At 37.1% G+C, this 22,265-nt stretch overlaps 1 protein-coding gene across 1 annotated transcript in view; it reads right to left on the reverse strand.

Moving 5' to 3' along the window:
* Window positions 1-3,044: 3,044 nt before the first annotated feature.
* The window catches only part of LOC107657297 (homeobox protein Mohawk-like), a 28,398-nt gene continuing 9,177 nt past the window's right edge, over window positions 3,045-22,265 (reverse strand). Inside the window, exons 5-7 of the mRNA XM_016445338.1 lie at window positions 20,834-21,163; window positions 5,528-5,561; window positions 3,045-5,382 (exon numbers count right to left, since the gene is read on the reverse strand). Of these exons, the coding sequence (XP_016300824.1) occupies window positions 5,190-5,382; window positions 5,528-5,561; window positions 20,834-21,163 (557 nt within the window). The 3' untranslated portion in view covers window positions 3,045-5,189. The remainder of the gene's footprint in view (window positions 5,383-5,527; window positions 5,562-20,833; window positions 21,164-22,265) is intronic.

Below are 22,265 nucleotides of genomic sequence, written 5' to 3' on the forward strand. Positions count from 1 at the left end.
ATCAATTTGATATATGTACTCATTTTCTTTGTTGTGCATAATGGACAAAATATGTAATAAATGTACATTTATAATCAGTATAGGGTTGGAATAGTATCTGACCCAGTGGCTAATCAGTGCTCAGGTTCTGGACTCTGTATCCTGCGTATGTCTCCATACAGGCAATTGATAATTAATGAACCAATAGACCATCGAGGCAAAGTAACTAACTATTCCAATATGGGACACGGGTCAAATTTCTTCATCTGACTGAAGCACTTTTTCCCTGTTCAGATGATTTTTGGAATTTCTTTGTGCTCAGGTTGTGTGTGTGTGTAGTGTTTGACAGCAACTTGGACCCCGTGTCTGATGAGAAGGGTGGAGAGACGTCTGGAGTGTGTCACACAGCTGGCCGGTCCAGCATCCCAACCTGTTCAGCTAGATAATGGGTGAGATCCACAAAACCTGCTCAAACATTTCAGCAAATTGCCTCGATGGAAAGTTCTGCTCAGAGCGCTGGTCTTTGCCAGCCTGCTTAGAGAGAAACTGGGGAACAGAGGAGAGACAACAGTAGGACAGAGAGAGCTAAAGAGAGACAAGGGGACTTGATTTGTGCCAGTGGCCTTTATGGCGGAGGTCTGATCATGATGTGATGTGAAAGCCATCCTCCCTACATTTTTTTCAGTCCATCAGCATCCCATTATATTTGTAATACTATGTAATAGTATATAACAATACCTCCGAGAAGTTTTACATCCTTGTTTATGTGTATTAAATACTAAAAATGAAGGCTGAAGCTCTTTCTCTCTCTTATTCTGTTCCTCATGCCTCACCCGCATTCTGCATGACTGGCATGTTTAACCATGGATTCCACATTATTTAGAACCAGGTCAAGCAGCATGCTAGAACCATTAATGTGAAAGAGGGATGCTGGAGTAGATGAGCGAGATAAATCAGGACAGAGATTGGAGGCTAAACAGTCAGGAAATCTTGGTGGCTCTGTTTGTTTTTATTCATCTTTCATTCATTGTTGATATTCTCTCTCTTGTGTTGATGTTCTTTTGTACGTTTTTTTAGACTGTTCATTGACAACAAGGTTAGCAAGAGTGTGTGGGCATTGTATGTGGCCACAAAAAGTGTTTGGAAAAAGTGTTTCTCACTTTGTTTTAAAACATATGAATGTCTGTGCTTTATAGAACAAAAATTAGAAAGTGCACCCTTTAATGCAAAATATCTCAAGAAAGTCATTCTTGGGTTTTGACATTTTGTATCTACAGCAATGATGATTTTTGTTGACTTGAGTTTCTAAATACATTTTGGGGCTACTGTATATGTATTTGTGAGAGTGTATATGGATAGATGCTTTAGTTTGAGGCCTAAAAAGCCGAAAATGGGTTTTCGCATCTCCAGCCTGATGCTGTTGTCAAGGTTTGTGGATCAGCTCAAGAATAACTAACTATGTACTGTAAATGAAATGCACATTAAAGGTGGGGTAAGCGATTTCTGGTAGCCAATGTTGACATTTGAAATTCTTTGATTTTGTTACCTTACTCATTTTTTTTTTAAGTAGTGTATATTAGTGCCTAACAAAGGGAGTAGGACAGGTAAGAAATGCAAAAAGTAAATGATTTATGAAGAGGAGTTATGTATTCTGGCATAACTGTTTAAATTTTTTATCATTTATTTAAAGGTTTTATCATATTTTATAACAATACATTTAATTATTAATTTATTATAGATTAAATTAATTAAATGAGAGATTCTCCTGCCACCTGTAGGATAAATAATGTTTTTGTAAACATTTAAAATTTAAATTGTAATAAAATTTTGTGTTTACATAATATATGTTTACATAAATTTTGTTTACACACACACACGCACACACACATCCATGTCTACACCAGACGCGAGAGGAGCGACAAAATACTATAGAACTCATTATAATCAGTGATACTGTCTACACCATAGATATATATACATATCCATGGTCTACACTGGATGCGGCGCGACACGGCAAATCCCCGACAGAAAACTGCTGCTGCGTTCTATTTATGACGTATTGACACAAATTTCAAATGATTTTCAACGGTCGCTTTGTCGCGTCCAGTGTACTAGACAGACTTTAGCTGTTGCGGCGCAGACACGGTGTTACTCACCTATTGAGAAGAAACAAAGCAACCTCGGCGTCCGATCGCAGGCCTTCCGCTCCTTGAGTTCTCTCCAGCGCTGGAAAGCTGATCCGATATTTACACGGGTCCTACTTTTTGCCTTAAGCCTTCTTTTGTTCCGCAGACGTTTTGCTCTTTTGTTTTTTTTATCCGCCATCTCTATCTTTCTGTCGCTCAGCTCGCTAATGTCCGTCCTATGCACTGAACGCTCTCTCCTCCACATCATGAGTAGACACGACCCTTACTGCTGATTGGCTACAAGTTTGTTTTGCTAGTCGGCCCAAATCAGTTTTCTAAAGCGTTTTTGAAAAATCGCTTACCCCACCTTTATTGCTTCACTTAGCCTTAACTGATGATTTGTTTAGCTAAATGAAGAGCGCAGCTTCATGTCTCTTTGTGCTGTACACAGTAAATAGCACAGCGAACACTATGTGTCCATTCCCAGCATTTGTTCAGGATTAAACCCTTAAGGAAAGACAAGATCACAGACTTCCATTCTCATCTTCCATTTCCAGCTCTGTTTGTGCTGTGCGGTGTTTTTGTATTTACTGGGCTGAAACCAGCGTGAAGGCAAACAAGGTCTCTGCCTCTGGCAAAGTTAACAGAGGCTAAAAAAGAAAGGAGAAGCTTGTCATCTGAACTCACTCAGGTCAAGCCGCAGAGACAAATGAGTGAAATGTCATGTTTGTCTCAATGCAGTGTGAATTATTCAACCTAAGTTGGCCTTAAAACATTTCTGTTAGGAATGTATTCATTTTAAACTCATGTTTATTCATAGAGAAACTGAAGTTCAAACTCAGATGGATACCCTATGTTTAAATGTTACCAATTATACCTCTGATCAGGTTTTATATGAAGAAGGATTTCAGAGGATTGTGCAGAAAGCAAATGCTAATGATGAAACGCCAAGCAACATCTTGTCATCAAAAAAACATTTTTATTTAATGTTCCGTTGAAGTAAACAAGGTTTTGTCCTTTTCAGAGAATAAATGTGATATTATGCATTCCTTCATTGGATAAACATCCAGTCTCTAAAATAAAAAAAAGTATATAACTTAACAATAAAAAAAAATCAGACTATTATTACAAGTTTGTTTGTACAGTCTTTAATCATTTGAAATGTTCTAAAGTGAGCACAAAATAGCTGTTTGTCTGTCAGGTTCCTTTAGAGCCGAGTGTGCAAGGGAATAAAAAAAAAAACTGAATTAGTAAATCTCAGATTGATGCTTTCTCTTCTCTTTGTTCTCTGCAAAGGCCAAAAGAGATTCACATGTGATTTGAAAAATGAAAGGAAAATTAGATTTCAAAAGCAGATCAGATCATACATTTTCCCAGTTTTGTTAGGAAATGTTCTAAAAATGTGCTACACTACTCTGCTGAGCAGGAAAACAGGGACATAGTGCCTATGAATTATAGTCTCAGTGGGTGTTTGTGAGTATTATTTTTAATACTGAAAAAAGGCAGGAGGGTGTAGTCAGATAAGTGCATGCAACTTTTTGAACAAGTCTCTTTGGCCTTCTCACTACAAAAGCAAAAAAAAAAAAACCAACATAAAATAGTGTTACCGCGCTCACTTCAAAAGTGGCTTTTAATTCTCTAACTCTAATGTAAATAACATTTGCATTGAACATAATTTCTTTCCATTCAGTCAATACAAGACTAACACAGCTTGGTTGAACCAAAGGCAAAAACACTAACTAAAAGAGCTAAAACCGCAGGACAACCAAAAGGAGATTGCAAAAAAAGTTTGAACGTTCACTGAATCAGAGATGTGGTAATACTGCTATGGTTTGTTTTTTTCTTCTTTTTTTTTTTTTACATGAAAGTGTCTCCCGTACTTCTTGTAAACAGCAATTTGAGAGTAATTCTCACCATCTGAGAGAGAAAAGGGGGTAAAACACGACTGGCCAAATCATTTACTGCTTCCACTGAAGTACCTTGTTCAGAGTAGAAACGTGAGAAGGCAACACATTCGGTTTAGCACTGATAATGGATTCATAAATATCCCTTTGGGTCACAGTCCTCGTCTCAAACAAATACAGACCAAACCTTGAAGTCTGTCTCTCTCTTTCTCATTGTTTGTCTGAGAAATGTGCATAACTGAGAGTGTATGAGAGGAAGCAGAGACTAACCCAGCTAACAAAAACATGTTCAAAGAACGTTTCATTACATTAAAAAAGGTCATTTTTGGGCTATGCAAACGTTAAGGGAATGTTGCAATTTTGCAAACATTATAGAAATGTTCTCTGAACGTTTTGCAGCAAGTAGCAACTAGAACTTTTCAGAAATGAAACATTCCATGAATGATTACGTTTTTGTGCTAATGTTATTAAAGACAACATAAATGAACAAATGTGCTTTTAACATTACCGTAAGAACGTTTGTTGCCAAAGTTTGGAGAACGTTGCTTGTTAGCTGGAAGGAAGGCCTGGAATTTGATGTTGGCTGACTGAACTTATCTCTGCTCACGGCTATTGTTGGCAGGTGACAGTTGAAGTTTTCCATTTTAGAGACAAAACAATGTCGTAGTCACAGCCACATGAGATTTGAAGACAAAACATGCAGAAATGGCCTTAGGTTCACGTGCATGTCTTTGTGACTTGCGCCAAGGTCATCAGCTCCTGTAGGCTGCGAGAAGAGTGCGCTACACACTCCTCCTGTCGTTACAACCCTTTTATTTCATTCAGCGAGGACATGAACTGTACATTCTCACTAAGCTCTCCTTTGAGATGCATGAAGGCACTTTGGTGCGATACAATACAAATTTCTGATTAATATCAAAATAAGTTAACATTGCAAAAGTGTCTCGTTCAGAAATACTGTCGTTACTGACAATTCATCAACACTTATCAAAAAAAGCTTGTGCGACCCAAAGGAAATGCACAAATCGGTGAACTAAACAAGTGCTGCATTTCAGGGCACTCATAATAACAATAAAAACAAACGAACCAAAAAAATTCATTCTTTATCAGTACCACAAAGTAATAAACAATATTCAAACCAACTGAATTCCAAAAGTAGAAGAGCGGGATCTTCTGCGCATTAGTATTTGTGCAGGATAGGCACTTTAACAGTCTTGATTTCAGCTATGTGTGAGGATTTCTGGATGATGCAGCTGGTGGTGGCAGCGGTGGCCGTGCCCTTGGGTTGAGCCAGGTTAGTGAGGGCCATGGCTGCGTTGATCTCCCTCCAGTATGTCTCGTCTTTCCTCTGTCCCTTCTCCTTCTGCATGCTTCTGTTAACATACAAAAGGCCTGTTACTGAATGATGCTCAGTAGCTGTATTCAAAGTCATTCTTACATACTAAATCTGAAACCAAAAGTCTGAAATAATGTGAAGGGGTCTTTTTTTAGATGCGTGGCAGTTCTGGTTATACGCACCTGTCAGATTTATTTGATCCGTGCTCCAAAGTCTCTGTAAATACAAGCACAGGACAAAACACTGTATCTTAATGCTGGCAGAAGTGAAAAGTCAGAGTAAGACTGTAAGTAAACATTCGGAGGACTTGTTTATGTGTAGATCTGTGCTACTTGTGTGAATGGAGAGAGATGCTTCAGTAACTGAGACTGTAAAGGCTTGTTTCCATTTACTCTTCCATATCCAGATGCTTGGCACAATAATGTGTTATTTGTTAAATGCAGAGGTCAGCAACACACTTAAGGCTAATTACTTAATGATAATCAGCAGTTCCTCTACCACACACGCACACTCACTTGCACAAGGGTGTGTAAAGTACTGACAAATTATACATTTTTGTGTGTAACACATATTATGTATTTTTAAATTATATGTGAAAGTAAAAATGAAATTTTATATTGTCATTTCATGAAAGACTAAATGTTAAATGGTAAATATTAAATATTTACTTATTTAGTTTACTTGGTTAGTTGATTTACATATTTAGTTGATACATTCAGTTGACAGCATTTTTTGTTTTTCTCATCTGTTTCTACCACAGAATAAAAAAGTTAATTGACTTTTAATTTGGAAAATACTTACTTAATTTCTCGAAATTCCAATTTATATCTTGCAATTTAAGGTAACATCTCACAATTTTTTTTCTTAGAACTGATTTTTATATCTGAGAATTAATTTCTCCACTTCTGATTTTATATTTTGCGATTTCTTTCTCAGAATTGTGGGTTTAGAACAATATATAGCAATTCTTAGTTTGTGTCTTGCAATTTTGAGTAAACATCTTGTAAATTCAGAATTCTATGAATTTCATCTCATAATTACGACTTTTTTCTTTGAATTGTGATTTTATATCTCGCAATCTCGCTTACAATTCCGACGTTCTCAGAATTGTGGGTTTATAACACCATATTTATCTATATTTCTTGCAATCCCATGTTTAGCTTTTTTCCCCCTCAGAATTGCAAGTTTATTTCTCTTTTAAGGAAGCCTAATTTTGTGAACAAAGGGATCTTTCCGTATTACAAATGCATATTTTGTTCAAAAAATGTCATATTCCTATTAGAGCACAAAAATAACGTACTGTACATTGACAAAAGGACACTTTTGTTCACTAAATGCATTTCAATATCAAGATCAATCAAATTAGACCATCAGGCCGATGCACCCAAGTGATTTCAGCATTCAGTATTAAATCGATAATAAATTATGAGGCTGCTAGACTTGAATTGCAAGTACAAACAGCCCCAAATAACAAGCATGTCCTTTTTCTTCTTAATGCACACACATAACCCTGCAATCTTGTAAAATGATTGTAAAGAGATGTATGATATTATGCCAGGCTGATTTCTTACTGGACGTGACAGTTATGGTTTAACATGCCTCACACTTTCATCTAGGATGACTTTTACAGGTGCTGAATCATTCTCTAAATCCAGATCAGGATAGCGTTTGTTCAGTGAGTTAAACCCCATGCCTTTATTCCAGATGTCTCGGTTCTCCCCCCTGAGGCAGCACTTCTCTTGCGTTCACCTCATCCCATCCCAAACCTTGTGCTCACACCCACCCCTCGGATCCGGAACGGACATTGGAGCTCTGCCTGAACACCTGCAGGGCCAAACAGCACCTAATCATCCCCAACGGCTCGTCTGAGCCGGTGTTAAACTTGTTTTTCCTTAAAAACCGTTCACATGTGCGTTGAATGGTAACTGGGTGTTGAGGAAAGGCCAGCATTACCGCCTGAGGCTGGCGTGAGGCTGATTGGGAAATATCCTGTTGTGCTCAGCTTGTTCAGTAATAGTTTTACGCGGCTGAGAATGAGTGTGTTAGTCAGAATAACAGTGAGCTTCTCTTGAAACTCACAATGTGTTTGGGGTTCAATTAACCAAAGCGGAGTGTGTGATTGCGAAACAAGTAGATCATGTGAAGATGGAAAGATTAGAGATTCTCCATCAGGAAATCTCGCCTTAATTAATTCAGTCTGAGTTTGATTTCTCTCAGTATTTTTCCGAATGATCCCATAATGTTCCTGTCACAATATTTAATGTCTTTTATTTTCTTTGACTGTGTTTGTGTCAGGCTCACTGTGCTGATGTATCAGTTTTCTCTTTCTGCATCTCTCTATATTTACAGGATTTGGCTGTGGTGGTTGTCTGTTCTTTGTTGTAGATAAGCTTTTGCTTTCAGAAGGCTTTGTGATTTGCTGTTCTCATTGCACTTGATACAAACAACACATCTAGATCTGTTTTTTGTCAAAAGCAGATATTCAGTCCTTCGCTGCACATGCCATTAAACGCTGAAATTATTACACTGTTTTTTTTTCTCTCCAGTATTGAGCTCTTCCAAGTTTGCTCTTTTCTCAGTCTCGTAACTGTCTGTTCTGTCTTGGACAAGCTCATTTATCAACGGTATGAATATGATGATAAATGCAAACAACATAGACTGCTTAGAAACTGCTACTGTGAAAATCCAGGTTTCTTTTCCTAAAAATACCAGCTCCAGGACTGAATATGAATTTGATTGGGATAGCATTCAGATTGTGTGATAGAACTTTTGCTTTTGTCTGACATTATTACCACAGTGACAGTAGCTCAGTTTACTCTCTTGGCAGTTGTACAGCTGGTTTCTACTGACAACCTCTAGCCTAACAAATAAAGACAACAACATTCTCCCGTTCCTCACTCTTAAATCATGGCCGGTAATGGTATCTAATCTACTAAATAACATGAATCTCTTGATGGTCAGGAATAGAAGAAAAGAAAGAAAGGGAGGGCAAGAGGTAAAGCCACTAGAATAGAAACACAGATGGAATCTGGAAAACAGAAAGAAGAAAATGAAGAGAAATGGCTAATGTCACATTTTTTTTCTGCATCAGTTATTGTTCAGAAATACAATATGCAATGACTTCAACACGTCTTACATGATGAACATTTTAATTTATAAAAAGAAGTAATTCTGATCATTTTAAAGGGGTCATATGATGTTGCTAAAAAGAACATTATTTTGTGTATTTGGTGTAATAAAATGTGTTTATGCGGTTTAAGGTTCAAAAAACACATTATTTTCCACATACTGTACATTATTGTTTCTCCTCTATGCCCCGCCTTTCTGAAACGCATCGATTTTTACAAAGCTCATCATTCTGAAAAACGAGGTGTGCTGTGATTGGCCAGCTATCCAATCCTTTAAATATGAAAACGTACTTCCAGTCTGTGAGACAGAACAGCCGGCATTGTAGTCTACTTTACCAGGATCAGGAAACGGTCCTCCATAAAATGCGCTGGACACATCTAAATATTTGGGTTGAACTGTTCTGGAACAGTGTTGTAAATACAACTTAACCACTGATTTCTAGTCGTGTTATATATATATATATACATATACATATAAAATGTTTGGTGCCATATAAAATAAATACTTAAATGTTTGTAATAATACAAATAAATTTAGCCTTCATCAGCTTAAGATATATAAAAAAAAAACAACAACTTTGAACTACAGATATGCTGATGTCTGTCACTCATGTTGATGTGATGTCTCCAGCAGTGCTAAGGGGGCTTGTCTGCACGGTTCATTAAGCGACCCTCTTTTGGGAGCAGACTGTGACTCCGCTCTCTCCCCCAGGGAAACTCTTGTTGAAATTTGGATGCAGACCCACTGCAATTTCCAAATGCTGCTGCCTAAAACATCTAATACTCAGATTTTTAAAAACAATGGCTGCGCCAAAGAAATTATAAATCCTCTATAAATCAAAATGTGCTAGATGTTACTATTTTTCTGGTGTTTTTTTAAATCCATTTTTGCTGTGCTCTTTGCTACTGAATGGGTCTGTTTTGAAATGGCTCTGTAGCTATGAGTTGGGGGACTTGTGTGATACTCCATAAAAATGCTGCTAAAGAGACCTGGTGTGTGGAAAATACCCCAGTACACTTACAATCACCACAGGAAATGGGAAGAGAAAGAACAGAACAGAAAGAAGTGCAAAAAATGCAATTCTATATCTCTAACAGGTACTGAGAGATGTCAGACCAGCAAACACCTGCAGCAGATATGGTCTCTGTACACTACATATTACTGCACAGACTGCTTTCAATTACACAGACAAATAATGGTATGTTAATGGATATGACAGTGTTAATATATTTGGTCTTGGCAAACTAGATTTGCCTTGAACGTTACAGCTGCTATGAGCACGTTAGATATAGGCATACATAAATCCCATAGCAGATCTAGACAGGTGGAGCTGGAGGGTCTATCTATCTATCTATCTATCTATCTATCTATCTATCTTAAAATTTCATGACTAAACTAGATCTTTGTTTTTGATCTCACCCTCATATAATTTAAACCTGTATGACTTTTCCTGAGAAGAAAGCAGATATTTTAAATGGTGTTTCTATTGTTTTATGCATATAATGAAAGCCAGTTTGGTCCAAAACAACATTGGACTTTTATTAAAATAAGAAAAAAACACTTTTTTTTTCCAGAATGTCTACTTTTGTGTTGCACAGAGGAAAGAAAGTAAGTAAATGATGATAATTATTTGAATTCTTTGGTGAATCATTCCTTTAAAGAGACACATCCACAAACATAAACACTGGATGATCAAAATTCACTAAGACACAAAACTCCAAGAATTGCTCTCAAACCCTGCTCGTCCTTTAAGCAGAAATAATACTAGACCTTGCAGCCAACCTATTAAAGCGTAATCAGGCCAGTCCTGTACTCTACTGTACTGTCAGTAGAGTACAGATTACACACTCTTAAGAGAGAAAATGGCCTTCTCATTGACTAAGACTCTCTGTCTTATTCTCTGCAAGCTGATCTTTCTGTCCCTCGACTGCAAAAGTTTGTGACATTAACAAAACTTGAATTCAAGGGTAGCTAATGACTCGTATATGTAGAATATAGAATGAAAACTCTGCAGGCAGGGTTGAATGGACATTGGCGGTGTGGACGACTGGGTAAAATATTGCAGACAGGTCTGTTTCCGTGCAAACTCTCAATGAGCAATCACAACTGAGACCGAATGGCATCATGGTTGGCATGTCAGAGTAGACTGGGGCTGGAAATATACCTCTACCCGTCCGTTAATTTTGTCTTTTGATCATCCATCTATCAGCTGCGTGAAGAGAAGTGACAAATGGAATCTGGGCAAGATGTCATGACTTTTTGGCTACAGAGCCACGCAGACGAGAATGGAAAAGACGTCAACGTCAATCTGTGGTGACTGAGCGTGGCACGTACTGCTTCTAAATTGTCGAGAAACATCCCAGCATGTAGCACAAAGAGAAGCGGATGTCGTTCAACAAGATAACCTGCTAAAATGACTGAACATCAGAAAATAACAGACGATGAATTTGTCACATTTATAACGCAACAACTGGAGAAACTGGAGAGGTCTTCACTGTTTTCCAAACCCATGACCATAATCTCTGCCTGCTTTTACTGGTTTATAAAATATCAGTCACATCTTTCACAGCATTTCAAAAATTAAGGGCAGGAAAATTGGTTCTGCCCAAAGCAGACAGACATCATCAGTTCTTGGTGTCTCATTTTTACTCTGGGCGTCCAAAATGTGCTTGAGAAAAATGAACGTTGTTCTTTAATAATGTCACTGAAGGCCTGTGAATGATGTTAAAATGAAGTTGGCACATGTGTCGTCTCTGCTCTGCCAGCTCTACCCTCACTAGCTGTCCAGGATGGCAGTCTCCTCCTCCCCAGTTCAACATCCACTCCGTCTCTCCGTCTCACTGTCTTTCTTTCGAGTGTCTGTCTCTTCTAGTCACTTTATAGCTAAATCCATCTTAAACCGTCTGAATTTGTCTTTTGGTTTGCTTCCATTTTTCAGACTGTTTCCTGTGATCATTTCTGTTCTGTTTCTCTCTTCAACTCGTCTCTGACGTTCACAGTTTTTTTAAACCTAATGTCATGGTTCTTGTTTTCCCATTGCCTTCCCAGATCATACTTTTGGTTGAGGTTTCATTCACTGTAATGGCCGTCTTTAAACAGCAGCCCTATTACTGACTCCGTTCTTCCATTCTCTCCATTCCATTCATGTTTATCAGTAATCGCTGCACTATAAATATCCACGATATCCTCTGTTTCTGGGTCAGGGTGGTTGGAAGAGGCATGAGGCCCAACAGAGGAATGAAGAATGATAGTGATTCTTCGCACATGACATTTTCTCGTATTATTTAAAAACTCTCCGTGGTGAAAAACACAACAGTCTGGACACTGTTGGACTTCCTTTCCTCAGCCTTTGAATCGCAGCACATTAATCTGTGATGGATCAAACTGCGTCGAGGGTGCTGACATGTTCTGGGCTGTGGATTTGACTGGCGAGCTTGAAAGAACAACCAAACAGTGGCAATACTGTATGGGGGTAAACAGGGTGAGCAAGAGAGAGACCGACAGAAAAGCATATTTCAGCCTCATGGACACATGGCCTCTCATAAACAGTAAAGCTCATCTTAAGACAGATTTTATTTCATATTTTTAGGATTTCTGTGCGTCTGCACAGCAGATGACTAACAATGACAGTCCGATCATGGCCAAGATTTATTTATTTCCACTCGCTCCACTTTTTGTCCCCCCATGCAGCAGAATGACAATAAAACTCAACTTGAACTTGAACTTGAAGATAAAGCGGCCTCAGCATCTGTGTGTGAAATGTGTGAAATCTTCCCCTCATTTTGTATCTACCAGTCAGAGTAAACACAAATCACCACAACACACTCTCTACCAGCCAAATAACAGAACAGTCTGTACCAGAGTCACAAATTAACTATGGGCATGATGCAAAAATGCAAAAGTGACACAAATGCCCCAGATGTTTTAAATGGGGCGCAAAAATTGCTCCTTTAGTAAAATCATCTGTTGTTTTATCGTGTTATGTAACAAACATTATATTTAATAATATGCTATTTTAGGCCTAAGTAGTGATGGGTTATAGTGATTATAGTGACGCAGTCCGATTTTTATATTCACTTTCTTAAATATAACATTGTTTCACGTGTAGCTATTTTTAGGTGTTTTTTATTCATTAAAAGCTTTTAAAATACAGAATATAAGGAAAATCACATCACTACTCTGGCTGTAGACAGTACAGAGCTGCATTTCATCTATGATAGGAACATAACAGTTATTTAATGCAGTGGTTATTGTGTAATGATATCTTGTGCATTGTTTTACAGCTATTTTTATATTTGATAGTAAATTGATTTCATAATTACCAGGTGTAAATGTTCACATTGATAATTGATTCATTTTTAGTATTTAACATAAATGGATGGCATGCAGTGTGCTTTTGAACAGCAATAATTACAGGGTACAAATATTATAAAAACTGTTAAAGAGATACGATAATTCTTTTATCATTCATTCATCCTCACGTCATTCCAAACCTGTATGAACTTCTATTCTGTGGAACATAAAAGAATATATTTTGAGAAATCTCTCAAATGATTTTTGTTCAGACAATTGAAGTCAATGGTAATCAAAACATATTAAAATATTGAAATGTTGGCCTACCACCAATTTAAGAAATGAAGTTAAAGAAATTATATTCTTTTCTGCTCCGCAGAAGAAAAAGTCATACCGTTTTGAAACATCATGAGGGTGAGTAAAGGATGACAATTTTTGGGTGAACAAGAAAGTACATTTTTGACACTGGTCTGTTCATGATGAAAGAAACACTCTGGGAAAAAAAAACTTTGTGTTAACATTTTTTTTCTCAGAGTCTTGACCATTCAGAAGACTTAGAGGTCATCCATTGGCTTCCTGTTCTGGACGTGGATGAGTGGATCTGCTATTTGCTAATGGCTGGACGAATGATTCTGATCTCTCACCCTATCGGTACCTATAAAAGTCTCACAAACAGACTTCAAACACGCTAGCTAGAGGACATAGCACGCCACTGAGGTATTACAAGACAGTATCTGCACTCTGACGTATGTCAGGAAGAGAGACAGAAGGACAAAGAGAGGGAGAGAGAGAGAGAGAGAAGCTCATAGTGAAAGCATTTGCTTAAAGTGCTATCAGACTTAGATAAGGCTCCATCTAGAACGCATCACAAACCTTTTTCAGCTCCAATAAAATTCAGTTTTGCTTCAGCTTTAGTGTCATTCCAAAATGGAAAAAACGATTAAAAGCAAGAAACTTTGAAATCATTGCAAATGATTTTGCAGAATGGAAAAGCTTGTTTTGATCTAACATTACAAGTTTGTATGTTAATTCTGCCCAGAGATGAACACAGAATTACTTTCGACCGCAGCCTCAGGAAAAACAAAAAAAAAAACTGATTGAATATAATATAACAATGTTTGAAAGTGTTTACTGAACTAAATAATGATTGCAGACTTGATCCAAAAATACATAGTTAAATGAATTGCTACGATGTTCCTTCTAAGGTTTGCTCACACGCACTTTCTTTCTTTTTAACATGCATTCTTTGATTCTCTTATTTCTATTTTCATTTGTTAATCTATTCTTGGGAAACTGACTCTTTTTGTTTTCCCCCTTCCCACAAATATGACAAATATGCACAGGCCCTGCTTTACTATTTCTGATGCTCTAATTGTCGAAGTCTTTCAGTTTAAATCCATTAGGTTCTCTACACTCATCTAATCGCCTTCCATTCATTCACTGTTTCTTTCCTCCTGTCTGCTATCTATTCTCACATGTAAGCAGCCAGAGCAGTGTGTGTCTGTTTACACCTCTCCTCCACACAAGTCACCACAATCCACACACGCTCACTTTTCAAGTGTGCCTTGGACTATTTGCAATTCATCACGATATATTGCTCTTGAGTTTCAGAACAGTTTATACACAGAACCGTGCCGAGACACTAAGAATTCAGTTTTTGGAATATGTTTTGAAATTAATCATTTTCAAGTTACAAATGGCTCCAAAAACGAAATTATAAAAGATGGACGAAAACTTATCTAACAGTGTCTGGATACATAAAGAATGTTGTAATAAAATAAGATATTTATTCATGCTACTAAGCAGGCACGTGCACAGGTAGGGCTCAACCTGTGCAGAGCACATGCCCTTTTTGTCCTTACTCTCCGAAGTGCCCTTTTTTTTTAGGTTTTTTTTTTGTTCTTCTTCAATAAATCAATGCTATTGGTCACCCTTTACGTCTGTCTGTCTGTTTCTAAGAGGATGCTTACTTGCTCTCCAAGATCCTTTTATAAACCTACTGAGAATACTAAGAATTTCTAATAAAAATGCTAATTAGAATACTCTTTACAATTTTATCATAATTATTTATTATAATTATTACACTGTAAAAATACATTTATAAAAGCCATGAAAATACTATTGCGAAAAGTTAGCGGTACAGTGCCTTAGTATAATGAGTGCAATCACTTGTCTAGGTTTCTGTATTTGTTCTCATTATAACAAGAGTTGCATTTCTGTCAGGACCACTATCGTCAAAGATGATTGACAATTAGCATACAGTTTGGATTGGCGGTATGGGTCTGATAATACTGAGGGACCTTATATATGAATGCTTAGATAGGTGTCGTATTCCCATAGGTAGATGGGGATCAGCTGAGAGTCAGCTGATGCGAGCTTGACTAACGTGACCTGCCAGAACTAACGCTACGCTTGATATTTCCTCATCTCAGTTTTTTTATGTGGCTTTTATTGTACATTATTCACTATTTTAACTCTCTTTCACAATACTTCAGCTTCATCCTCCAATTTCTAGCTCATCTCTCAACTCCCCTTTCTTCCTGTCCTATTCCCTTCTCTCATCTCTCTTTTCTCCACCTTTCACTTCTCCCAACATTCTCTCCTCTCTCCCTTTGATGATGGATGAGGAGACCCCATCCTGACAACTGTAACCTAGAGTCTGAAGTAAATCTTGGCCTCAGCCTCCTCTTTCTTTAGGATTGTCCAGTCGTCCATCCCTGTTTTGTGAGGGATGGAGTGGGAGAATAGAGAAAACTTCTCCAAGAGAAGGAAATCTTGGTGTTTCTGTGAGTGTGTATGGGTAGTTGACATTAAATACTTTTAAAACTGTTTTAAACAGCATTATATTATATTATATTATATTATATTATTATACAGGACCTAAAATATACAATTTACCTTATTAATTTATATTTAAACCAATGGTTTTAATGTTGATCAAAAAAGGCCATGGGCATGTCATGCCTCAACTACACATATTCAAAATTGTGTACGTATGAAAATATTTACTACACTCTCACAACAAATAAATAAATAAATAAGGTACAAAAGCTGTCACTTGGGCAGAACACATTAGTACTTTTTTAAAGGGTACTGCTCCAGTGACAGCTTTTGTACCTTTTTTTCTGAGCATGTACTAAAACAACATAAAATCTAATGGTGAAGCTTAATATTACAGTTTTGAAGATTGAAATGAAATAGAGATGTTTTCATGAGTGCTTTCTGCCATTTGAGATGTGCATAGCAGAGCTGGATCAGTCATTGTCCTGCTGCTCTGGTCAGTGAGCAGTCAGCTACCGTAAATCAGGCAGTTCCGAATGTACTCTTTAAATGCCATATCCTTGGCACTGGCTGTTTCTCTAAATTACACATCCCTCCCCCTGCACTGTATGTCACTGTCAAACAACGCTAAAATATGTTAGCCAAAGCCTGTCGTGCTTTGAGAGAAAGAGAGTCTTTCAAGCTTTTTAATGGTATCAGACTCTCAGTGTTTTTATGTACTGTATGTGGTTGGATGTGTAGTACAACTGTGCAAAAACAGCAATAAAAGTGTGCTGTGTATTTCCAGCTGTACACACAGAGGGCTGTCAATCATCTGATGAACAGCAGGCCCTGCACATTAATAATGCCTGAATTTACGTGCTCCCACTCGGTTGCATGTTTAGGCTTGGATGAATTGCCCACCTGCCTCTGATCGCAGTCAGGTTGGCCTGAAATCTGCTCTAATGTTTCTGAGTTGGAGAGATTGTACTTTTCTTGGACAATGACTTTTAAAGCATTTTCTTTTGGCGGCTTCAGTCCAATGAGTCTGCAGGACTCTTATGAGTGACTGGCACCTATAAGCCCCGGTGGCCTTGTCAAGCCTCTCTGTTTTCGTTTAACATATTTCTGCCTCCTGCCTCTGTTTAATGTCCACTAACCTTGAAAAAGAATGTCTTTTCATGTCATAAAACACAGGTGACATTCTTGGTTCTGTGAAGAAATATATCCCAGAGAGCAGGGCTAACACACTAAAGCACAGCAAAACAATTGATTGGAAAAAGAGAACCTTACCAAAAAAATGTTTATACATATATTACTGATTACAAACATATAAAGAATTTCTACTTTATATTTCTGGGCAGTGAAGGAGAATCATTGCCCTTTATGTCTTTACCGTTACTTTTACTTTTGATTAATTTAATGCATCCTTTAATTTCTTAAAAAAAAAAAAAAGTATATATATAGTCCACTTCCACTGCAGGGACAGATAGACAGCATTCTGGAAAAAATGTGGGGGCAAAAAAAATAGGCAGCTGTACCAAAAACCCTCAAAGTTAGATTTAAGTATTGAGATATATATCACTTTCATCTCATTCATTTCAGTTCACTGAAGCATAATATCATAATATATTCATAAACTCCTCAAATGACACATCAGTTACAATAACTGGATCACACAGAGTCTGTTGAAAGCAATATGAGGACAAGTAACATGTCGCTCTAGAATAAATGGTGCAGCAGCCAGTTTATGTCCCATGTCATGCACTTTCACTTTCCACCAGCCCCTGATGCAACCTGTGAAAATACATCTAAAGCGTTAGACAAAGTTCTGAGAAATATTTTCCTGCATGCTCTCACTTTACTGCGAGCTTTACTCAGATCTGACAGTGCGGCATAGTGATAGATATCATACAGGACGGCTCTAAAGCCTGTACCATGCATGCAGGGAAAACACAGAGCGAGATTCCTGCCATTAAATATCCCATTAAAGTGCAATTTGACATAAAATCCCTGGCATGTACCCTGGAATTCTCTCACTTCTTGTTTTCAATGAAACTCCCATCAGGGTTCCCGTTGCGTTTTATTTCGTATTTTTCTTACACAATGGCCTCTTTAGTTTTCCATCAGAGTGTTTGCTGGCCTGACGGCTCCTTTGCCACGTCTGATCTGTGAAACGTCAAGTGAGGAGTGATAGAAAGGAAGAGAGAGCTCCTTTAGATCCAATTTGTTCCATTAAGCTACATTTAACCAGTGCATTCTGAGATGCCACTTTGGTTTAAAGATGTCTGAGCTAAAACCTTAGCGTCTTGGCTAACACAGTGCAGAGACAGACAGACAGCAGTTTAAAAAAAAGAAAACATAGACCATCTAAAATTTCAACCTCACGCCATATTAGTCTGAAACTTGAGGAATATTTATACGAAAATATTCTGGAATGTAGAAAGAAAGAAAATGGAAAGAAATAGAATAGCAGAGGAAAGCGAGAGAGTGAAATCTTAGGAGGAAACGATACAAACCCCTTTTAACCAGCAACAAGACTGAATGACAAATTCAATATCAGTTTAATTCAGAGTTTATTGCTGTATTTTGTTCTGATTGATCCCTTATTCGTTGTTGCTCAAATGTTGCTGTGTGATCTTCTCATCTGCAAGCTGACAAACAGACACTTCATCTACCTGAAAGCCAACAGAATTCTTATCCAGGAAGTGGTAGGCCTATTTACTATGAAAGCCGAGAAAAGCCACATAACTCATAAATATTCTTTAAAAGTATAACTGCATCTTGGAAGAACTGATTAAAACTGAAATAAGCAACAAAATACACCAAAGCTCTTTCCCTCTGTCTATCTCATCAGGTGTCTACATAAGCAGCCTTGCTTCAAACATCGCACACAGGGAGTTTAAACATTGGTCCAGAAAGTAGTTAGCAACAGCTTTTGGGTTTGAAGAGAATTCCAGCGTTCTGTTCCTCAGCCCCGAGATAATGCAAACCATGTTTGTCAGTAAGAAATGGCAAAACGAAATGAGAAACACAGTAAGACAAAGACTGCACGGCGAGATCCCAGAGGCTCGATGTGAACAACATGTAAGTGAAGAGCAAACAATGTTATCAGTTATGAATCCTGTCAGGACAAAGACCCAGTGTTCTGACCTGAAGAAACTCTTTCTCAAAGAGAAGAGAGAGCAAACACATTCGCTCGAAGGCCTTCGTCGCAGACACAGTATCTCACATAAATTCCTACCAATGATCAATAGAGGCTGACATGCTTCCAGATGATGATGAACAGGGCTTAAATAATTGCCAGAACTCTCCCGAAACATATTTGTCATTTCGGAATGTCTAAAAGATTTGCGATAACATCAAACACCTGGAGGACTTAAACAGCACATGGGAGCAAACACAGCTGACTGTGAGGACTGCAGATGCTTCCTACCGAGAGACTCCGAACCAACGCTGACCTTAAACAAACGAGTTAGAGAGGCCTAAACTTTGGCAGAGTTTGCCTTTTTCGGTAAATGAGAAATGCTGGGTTAGGTGAAAGCTCTTGAAAGTCATTATCAAGCAGCTGCAATGAAGAAATTGGTAGAAAATGGCCAAAAATGTTTCATTACTTATTAAAATAAAGCTGTTTATTTTCTAAATACTATCACTAAATAATACAAGTATACTACTGTAAGATTGTGTGATGTTTTTGAAAGAAGTTTTTAATACTCACCAAGGCTGCATTTATTTGATAAAACTATGGGTAAAACAGTTTAAATTCAGTGTATTTTAAAATGTAATTTTTTCCTTTGATGACAAAGCTGAATTTTTAGCAGCTGTCTTCAGTGTCACATGATCCTTCAGAAATCATTCTAATATAATTATAATTATCAATGTTGAAAATAGGTGGGCTGCTTAGTATTTTTGTCGAAACCGTGATTTTTTTTTTTTGTTTGTTTTTTTTCAGGATTATTTCAAAAGAAAGTTCAAAATCATTATTTCTTTAAAATTAATTAGTAACATTAGTAACAAATAAAATTAATAATTAGTTTAATAAAAATTAATTAGTAACAAAATCAATATGTATGTGTAAGTCTTTACTGCCAGTTTCAATTAATTTAATGTCTCCTTGCTGAATTAATATTAATTACTTAAAAAAAACTATATTTTTTTAAAGTTTATGGGCCCCCAAATTTTTTAAACAGTAATGTATATATTGCAAAAACCCATTGAATCTCATTAAAAATTGTAATATTAAAAAATACATATTAATGTTCTTTCATAAGTTGTTTTAAGAACCTCTCAAATGTTCTGCAGAATTTAAAAGCTGAAACCCCTAAATATACATTCAGACTTTCTACAGTGACCTACGTTATGCATTAGTCTACCATGAGGTGAGATGTGGTTATGTTTAAGATACACAATAGAAGAGACTTAAAGAGAAAATTCTTTAGGTCAGAGTTGGGCTCACTTCAGACATGAAAGAGACTAAAATGTTCCGCACACACACGTTTACTTAGCTATCTAAATGGGGACATTTCATAGGCGTAATGGTTTTTATACTGTACAAACTGTATTTTCTATTGCCCTACACCAACCCTACACCTATCCCTACCCCTTACAGGAAACTTTCTGCATTTTTACAATTTAAAAAAACTTTGTTTACTTTATTTTTATACCAGTTTTACAAATGAGGACGTCCCCAAAGGGAGGTTTTTGGAGATTTTGTCAGGTTTAGCTCACTTTTGGGTACAAATTTGTCCCCAAAATATGGTTAAGTAGGTACAAACACACACACACACGCACGCACGCACGCACGCACGCACACACACACACACACAGACTTCTGACATCTTTAACCCTAAAGTTGATATACACTTGGGCTGTATGGGCTGAAGACTAAACCAGGATGAACTATGTTTACTGTACAGTATGTTTTGTTTCATTGCAAGTTCAAATCTATACTTCCATGACCTTTTTATCAAAAGTACAAAGCTTAATATAAAAGCGCAAATTCTTTGAACTATTGAACTGCAATATTTTTAACTTACTAGTATTTTCATACTATTAAAAACATATTTCATAATATTTGCAAATGTCAGGTTGAAATGATTTATAGAACTATGTGTATGTGTAGAATAGAGAAAACATATGACCCCTCTGTGACTCTCCTTGTTGTAGAACAAGAAGCCAAAATCATACATAGTCCAAAACACAGCTGATACTGGGCTAAAGAAACAGCTTCAAGATGCCCTTCTTCCTCACAAAGAGTGAAAGAGACACACAGACAAGGAAAGAATGTAAGACTGGCAGCAGCTCACCAGTTCTGTAGATAAAGTTGGCTTCTGCTTCAGAAGAAGACGGTGACAGCAGGTCTTCATCATACTCATTAGAGCTGAAAGAGCCTGAGTGGTTCCATCTCCGTGCATCCATTACACCATTGGCCACCATTACGTGGCGGAGCGAGTCGTTAAGGTAACGGTGCAACAGACTGCTCTTGTATTTAGGTGGCGACACGTAGTCATCAGACAATGAGGCGTCTGCAGCGGCTCGAAGACCCACACCCACAGCGCCACCTTCCTTCTTGATGACGCTCTGGTACATTGGCTTGCTGAACTCCCCGACCTGGGCCCGTGCTGCTGGGTCACCATCTGGATGTGATGCAGGATACATACAAATATGTCAATACACATTTGAGAAGACATTTGCAAAAAAAAAAGAACTGAACTATAAAAAGTCAATATTTTGATCTCCTGCCCTTTACGCCATCTCAGCAGGGAGCGACACGCTCACATTTTCATTTAATCACCCTTCTCTTCTGCATGACCCCTCCAGCACATTGAAAATTCTTGACTGGATTACACTCCTTGAAAACATGGGCCTCCCAACTGCAAGTGAGTGTGTCAGATCAAATTTGGTGCTGAGAGACTGATTACTGCTACAGAGGCTAAAGCATAGAAGAGCTGAACCTTTGAGCCTAGAATGGCATCTTTTCAATGGCATCAAGTATGAAAATAAAATAAAATAATAAAACAATGTTCAATATTTCAAGATTCAAATATATTTACAAAAGATTAAATACAGAAATGCAAAATATGAAATATAAATATTTAAAATATGCATGTGATAAAACAAACAAAATCAAGGCAAAACATACAAGCAAGCAAGAAAACAGACAAAAACAACAGATGGACAAGAATGGAACCTATTCTACTGTTCAAAAGTTTGGTGCTTTGGTAATTTTATTCAGTTTAAATTAATCAGAAGTGACAGTAAAGAAACGTATAATGTTACAAAAGATATCTATGCTAAATGCTGTTCTTTTGAACTTTCTATTAATCAAAGAATTTTAAAATAAAATGTATCACGGTTTCCAAAAATATTAAGGAGCAACTAATTGAGCAGTAAATCAGCATATTTGAATGATTTGTGAAGAATCATGTGACATTGAAGACTGGAGTATTGGCTACTGAAAAGTTCACTTTGCCATCTCAGGAATAAATTACATTTTAGAACAGACTAAAAAAGAAAACAATTATTTAAATTGTGATAACCTTGTTTTTTAATTATTTGTATTATGGATCAAATAAATGAAAAAAAAAACTAACACTTGCTTCTCTAACCTTTTTGAATTCTATCTATTTGTTTTCTTTTTATTTATTATACAATTATAATTCTGACTTTCTGACTTCTGATTAACAAAAGCAAAAAAGGCCTCTAACACTAGCGTGCTCTATTCTTTATCTATTATAT

The sequence above is a fragment of the Sinocyclocheilus anshuiensis genome, unplaced genomic scaffold (genome assembly GCF_001515605.1).
Source record: "Sinocyclocheilus anshuiensis isolate Anshui unplaced genomic scaffold, SAMN03320099.WGS_v1.1 scaffold159, whole genome shotgun sequence".
Taxonomy (NCBI): Eukaryota; Metazoa; Chordata; class Actinopteri; order Cypriniformes; family Cyprinidae; genus Sinocyclocheilus; species Sinocyclocheilus anshuiensis.